Genomic DNA, 6,821 nt, shown 5'->3' on the forward strand with positions numbered 1-6,821 from the left:
TTCCATTTCTGCATTTAAATATTTTCGGGGAGGGCTTATTTTCGGGGGAGGCTTATTTTAGCGCATCAAAACCCCGATTGGGCTTATTATCAGGGGATGTCTTATTTTCGGGAAAACGGTATATATGACATTTCTGAAACAAGTCAAACCTTTCTTTCTTTCTCTATATATAATATTTACCGTATTTTTCGGAGTATAAGACGCATCTTTTCCCCCCCTAAAAGGGGGTGAAAATTTAGATGTGTCTTATACACTGAATGTAGCCCCGCCCACCCACTGGCCCCACCCTTTGGCCTCTGCCTCACAGCAGTTACCTCCTTGCAAGGAAACAGCAAGAAAAAACAGCTTTCAGCTTCAGTACAGCCTAATTAGCACAAGTTGATTGGATCGGCCTCCCAACTCTCAGCTGATTTGCTCTCAGCTGTTTTGCACAGGGCTCTGCAGTTTGCTGCAAAGAGGTAAATTGCTGGAATAGATTTTTTTTCCCTTGTGCTAATCAAGCTATGCTAAAAATGAAACTGAAAGTAAAGCAGGCTCCTGTTTGTGGCAACAAGGCAAAATTGCTCAGAGGCAAAGGGAGATTTCTTTTTCTTCTTTTCCTCACCAAAAAAGGTAGGTGCATCTTATACTCTGAAAAATACGGTAAATGTTGCACATCTTCTGGACAACTGGAAAACAGGCAGCAAATAACTACAAGCAGGTCTTAGTAACAAAATATTATGTCTTCTCTCTTCAGTCTGATGGTAATGGCATCATCACAGTCTGTGTGTAAACATGCATTTATGTTTGGCTATTTTTTTTATTGGCAACAGTTTGATTTGGTCTGTCAACCATTTTATGGTTTACAAAACTGATACAAGCAAAAGGATTAGGCTTCTCACTGTGAAAAGAAGAATGGAAGACACAAGAGTCCCTTTTTCAGGGATTATCACTTCCTTCATTCAAAGCCATAATCTTTCCTAGTAACAATGTTTACATTAACAAAGAAGAACAAATCTGAATATACCATATTTTTCGGAATATAAGACGCATCTTAATTTTTGGGGAGGAAAACAAGAAAAAAAGAATTCTGCCTCTGCCTACCAGCATCAGGATCAGCCGCAATTCGCAGAGCTGCGTTTCAAGCAGCGGCCAGTTCCCCTGCAATGTTCTCACTTCCACTTGATTTTGATAATGAGCAGCACAGATCTTTTTATCCGTTTGAAACAAACCCTATCACTCTACGTGCATTTAACTGGAGTGAGTGGGGTGGGGGATGATTTTCATGGGGGCAGAAGAGGGACTTGGCACTGAAAGCTCTGCTCCTGAGACGCCCTTGTCTTCCTACCTATAGCCATAGGCATTGAAAGCCTGGCTTTCTTCCTTCTTTGGCCTGGATTGTGGTATCTTTCTATTTTGTAGGAAGTGTGGCTTTACGCCACCTTCCTGCAAGCGAGAGGTGCCTCAAAGACTCGGCTGGGAAAGAGGGCGTCGATTACCGATATTGAGAAGTTCTTTTCCAGAAAACTTATTGGGGTGCTCCTAAGATCCGCAGGGACTATTCCCTTTCTCCGAAGAGACCCCTTGCATGCAGCCTAAGGAACGCTCAGGCTCCACATGCCTCCACATGCCCCATTTTTGGAATCGTGAAGCGGATCGCGGGTCTGCCACCTGAAAACGCTTTCCTTTGGAATCGGAAAGGAAAGGCTGTGCCCCGATCCAGATTTCCACCCCCTGGAACTGCCGAAAAATGTCTGAAGGGTGGGGGCCGGAGGGTGGGCAGTGCTACATTCGGACTATAAAACACACCCAGATTTTCACCCCCTTTTTGGGGGTAAAAAAGTGTGTATTATACTTTAAAAAATATGGTACATCTTAGATTGCTTTATACATTTTTTTCCTCCATGGACTGAGAAAATGGATAGGTTTACTATCCATATCCTGAAGTAAGCTATGACCAAGCAAAATGCATAATAACTTAGGATTTGTGTAAAACTCACTGTACTGATTTGTAAACTCATGGTTTATGGCTTGAATCTGATTAACTGTGGCTTAAGTCAATGAAGTATGATTAAAAGCAATGTATAAACCAGATCAACATTTAAATAGTCAAGATGTAACAGACTGCATTAGAATGGAAATCATTCTGAAAAAATCTTACGAATTTAGAAAATAAACTTCTCCAAAAGTTTTGGGAATGCAACTAAAGGGCATTTTTAGATGGCTTAAGCTTAAGATGGCAGGGACTTTCCAATGTCAACATCTGAGTCATGAAATCCCCTTCAAAAGAAGGGAAGAGTAGCCCTATTCCTGATGGTTATTACATATTCAATGAATACAATCATTGTATATAGCCTGCCTGCACGTTTACTTTTCTTCTCAAATATATGTTGCTGCCCTAATCATAGACTCTAAATGGTTTGCAATCATGGAAAAAAACCCATAAAATCATAGAAACATATAAAATCAGTCTAAAAGTACAATATAATACAAAATTATATATGCTGGATAAAATATAGCAACCAGGCAAGATACAGGCAGTCCTCGACTTACAACAGTTCATTTAGTGGCCTTTCGAAGTTACAATGGCACTGAAAAAAGTGACATGACTATTTTTCATACTTATGGTCATGTGATTTACATTTGGATGCTTGACAATTGACTCACATTTATGATGGTTGTAGTGTCCCAGGGTCATGTGATCACCTTCTGACAAGCAAATGATGAAACCAGATTCACATAACAACCATGTTACTAATTTAACAACTGCAATGATTCGCGTAACAAATAAGACAAGAAAAGTCATAAAATGGGACAAAATTCAGTTAACAAATTTCTTACTTAGCAACATAAATTTTGGTCTCAGTTATGGTTGTAAATTGAGGACTACCTGTACAATGGAAAGAGTAATCTCAAGTATTTCAGCAAAAAAATAGAGTGAAGGCCAGGACAGCCATCAATATTTATCCCCCATACACATAGAATCATAGTGCTGGAAGGGACCTTGGAGGTCTTCTAGTCCAATCTCCTGCCCAAGACAGGAATCCTTATAACTTCCCGGACAAATGTATATCCAATCTTTTCTTGAAAACCTCCAGCAACAAAGGCAGGCTGCTTCATTGATTAATCATTCTCACTGTCATGAAATTTCTCTTTAGTTCCAAGTAGGATTGCTCTTTAATGAGCTTCCACCCATTGTTTCTTGTTCTGCACTCAGTTGCTTTGGAGAATAAGTCAACTCCCTCATCTCTGTGATTGCCCTCAATACTGGAAAATAGTATCATGTCACTCCTAATCCTTCTCTTCATTAGGCTAGATGTACCTAGTTCCCTTAATCATTCATTGTATGGTTTAGTCTCCAGACTTCTTATCATCATTTTTGTTCTTCACTGTACTCTTTCTAGGCAGGATCTCGGCATCCTTTTTAGTGGAGACCAGAACTGCACTTTTCTTGATCTTAATGCTACCCCTCTATTGATGCAGTTTAGGACTGTGCTGACTTTTTTTTCGCAGCTGCAGTACATTGCTGTTTCATACTTAAGTAATAGTGGACTCGGATATCTAGATCCCTCTCACACTTACTATTGTTGAGCCAGGTACTGCCTATTCTATACCTGTGCATTTGGTTTTTCCTGTAAAATAAGGACCTTACATTTTGCAGCACTGAACTGCATTTTATAGGATAGGGCCATTTCTCTAATCTCTCAAGATTCTTCTGAATCTTGAGTCTGCCTTCCAAAATATTAGCAACTAATGTCGTCTGCAAATTTGATGAGCTCTCCTTCTATCTCCTCATCTAGATCATATATGAAAATGTTGAAGAATACTGAAACAGAATCTTGAGGAACCACACTGCATGTTTCTCTCAATGTAGATGTAACTTTGCTGAGGACTACATGCTAAGTTCGACTGGTCAGCCAATTGTGAATCCATCTGGTGGTTGTACTATTTATACCACATTGTTCTATTCTACCAAGAAGTAGGCTGTGGTCTACTGTGTCAAATGCATTATTGAAGTCCACATACACTATACTATATCCACAATATTGGATGCTTGATCTACCATCCACTAACATATTTTTGATCCACTAAGTTAATCACTTTATCAAAGAAAGCAATAAGGTTTATTTAGCACAATTTGTTTTTAACAAACCCATACTGGCTTCTATTAATTGCCTTGTTTGTTTTTAGGTGCTTACAAATCTGTTGCTTGTTTATCTTTTCTAGGATTTTCCCAGGTATTGATGGCACACATTGTTCTGCAGTTTCCTGGTTCCATTTTATTCCTTTTTTTTTTTTTTTTTTTGGAAAATTTGGAATCACATCAGCTCTTTTCCAGTTCTCTGGCACTTCCCCCACCCTCCAGGTGTTCTGAAAGATTTTGTTCAATGGTTCCAAAATCACATCTACCAGCTCCTTCAGATTCCTGGGATATAAACCATCTGGTCCTGGCAATTTTGGTGCTTCTGGTGTTTTCTTACTAATTTTTTGCTTTTTTGACCTGTTTTCCTGATCTGACTCCCACGGTGGTACTTTTGATAGGTTGGACATTTTTTTCCTTTTATATGAAGACAGATGTAAAGAAGAAATTAAGCAGTTCTCCTTTTTCCCTGCTGCCTGTCACAGTTTTGCCATCTTCTCCTACCAGTGGGCCTATCATTTCCTTGACTTTCTTCTTATTCCTTACATATCAAAAGAAACTTTTTTTGTTATTTTTGCATTTGCTGCAAGTCTTACCTCATTCTGAGCCTTAGCTTTCCTTAAATCTTTGCAGATTTGGGCTATTTTTTGATATTGTGCTCTAGTTCTGAACCCCTCTTTCCATTTTTTTACATTTATCACTTTTGTCCCTCAGTTTGTCAGAGACTTTTTTATTCAATCATGCTGGTTTCATCTTGGATTCCTTTTTCCCTTTTTCTGTGGTATTGTGTTTGATTAGGCTTTAAAATCTGATTTTTCAGTTTCCCAAGTATCTTGGGTTGTTTTTCCCTTTAAGTTTTCTGTGCATGGAAAACTTCCTAACTGCTTCTTACTTTGTTGAAATCAGCTGTCTTAAAATCTGAAACACTAGTCTCACTTTGTTTAATTATCTGTGCCTGCATTATGATGAATTCTAGTATGATTTGGTCACTCTCCCTGAAAGTTCCTACGACTTCCACCCCTTCTATCATTTCATCCCTATTAGTAAGGATTAAGTCTAGTGTAATTGACCCTGGAACCTGTTTGATCTCCCAATTGCTTCAGAGTTTGTCTCCCAGTTTATGTCAGGGTAGTTAAGGTACCCCATTATTACAGTGGTGTGCTTCCTGCACATCTTATTCTATTGAATAGCAAAATGTTTATCTTTTTTCTCTGCCTGGTTGAGTGACCTGTGGAATACACCCCTTTCCCGATATCTCGAGAAGAGGAAATTAGAAGAAGCATATCCACCCATACTGAATGCACAGAATGTGTAGATTCTACTGTTCTTTCTACACAGGAAAAGAAAATGAGTTGAGCCTTTTTAAATATGTCCAGTAAAAGCATAATATACTATGTGAATAAATCCACACTAAAACTAGACTGCTCCTTTGACATGAGATGAAGTGAATTCTAGTCAATGCCATAATTCAACCTGCTGATGTACTGAAACTACAGCTCTCAAGATTCCCACTATTTAGCCACGAGTACCAATTCTGGGGAGTTGCAGCCCCAACATACCCGAAAGATGCCACATGGGAAAAACAAATATAATCAACGTTAGCTTGCAGGCAATACACAGCTCTTTCCAGGTTTGCTGTAACAGACTAAGGCAGAGATCTACCACTGGAAAATATTTGCCAGAAACCTCCCCAAACAATACTTAATAAATCATATTGAAGATTGATGAAATTCTGATTTGCCTCTCCAGCAATTTTTTTCCAAATCTTCAACTCTTCTTCATGTCTGCACTTTTTTATCATGAATACTAACATATTAAGCTCCATGGAATACCTCGATTGGAGGCAAAGAAAGATACATATGTGAACTAGATGATTAGAAAGTGTTCTGGGGAGTGCTAATATTTTCTTCTTACCTTCATAGGCTGAAGCTGCACCCGTGTAATCCTTGAAGGGTCTACAACAGGTTTGGGACGTTTCAGAGTGTCCAAGATATTTTGCCATTGAGGTGGCAAGCCAATAAACTTCCCTTCCTTTGGATCAAATGATGTGTGTACACGATGCTCAAAATTCTGAGGAGCAGAAATTTCAGGTCGCTTCTTTTTCTTCTTGCGAAACATTGTGCCTGAATGAGAAAGAACAAATGCACTGGAGTGTTTATCGGACTTTACCCAGCATCAGTTGCAAGCAATTTACACCATGTGGCATTTACTAACCCCATCTGAGAACCACATCCATTAAAAGTTGTTCGTCTAGTTCAGCAGAAAGCAGAAGAGCATCACAGATGCCACCCTGCATCCATGGTTCCTCCTTCCCAAAAGAGACTGAAAGCTTTTAATTTAGTGGTTTTAATGGCTGTGAATATGACAAGATTTAACTGAGACTAATACAATTGCTTTCCAGATGACTTTCTCTTTCTACATATGGTAATTTGAATTCCTTTTACCAATTTTTTTCTAAGCAAAGTTTATTCTAATTAAAATAACAGGCATAAAGAACTCTGTTCCTCATTCCACAGTCTTTCTTGGAACAGTGAGCTATTGGAAACCCAAGCAAGAAAACCCAGCCCCGTGAAGGACTTTTAAAGAACTGAAGATTAGGAGGAATAAATATAAAAACGTCTCAAAAAAAGCCTTAATTTTTTTCTGAAAAAAAACCAAGAAAAAAGCAATGTTTAAGAAGTCTGCATCAGCCATAATAATT

General features: G+C 38.7%; 1 protein-coding gene across 2 annotated transcripts in view; it reads right to left on the bottom strand.

Annotated features, from left to right (window-relative positions):
• Positions 1-6,238, bottom strand: part of PAK6 (p21 (RAC1) activated kinase 6) — a 28,396-nt gene extending 22,158 nt beyond the window's left edge. For both annotated transcript variants that reach the window (XM_070931334.1, XM_070931333.1), the window contains exon 1: positions 6,035-6,238. In XM_070931334.1, coding sequence (XP_070787435.1) covers positions 6,035-6,238 — 204 coding nt within the window. The remainder of the gene's footprint in view (positions 1-6,034) is intronic.
• Positions 6,239-6,821: the final 583 nt, after the last annotated feature.

This window comes from Pituophis catenifer, unplaced genomic scaffold (genome assembly GCF_029215685.1).
Source record: "Pituophis catenifer annectens isolate HBS135680 unplaced genomic scaffold, rPitCat1.0.hap2 SCAF_1, whole genome shotgun sequence".
Taxonomy (NCBI): Eukaryota; Metazoa; Chordata; class Lepidosauria; order Squamata; family Colubridae; genus Pituophis; species Pituophis catenifer.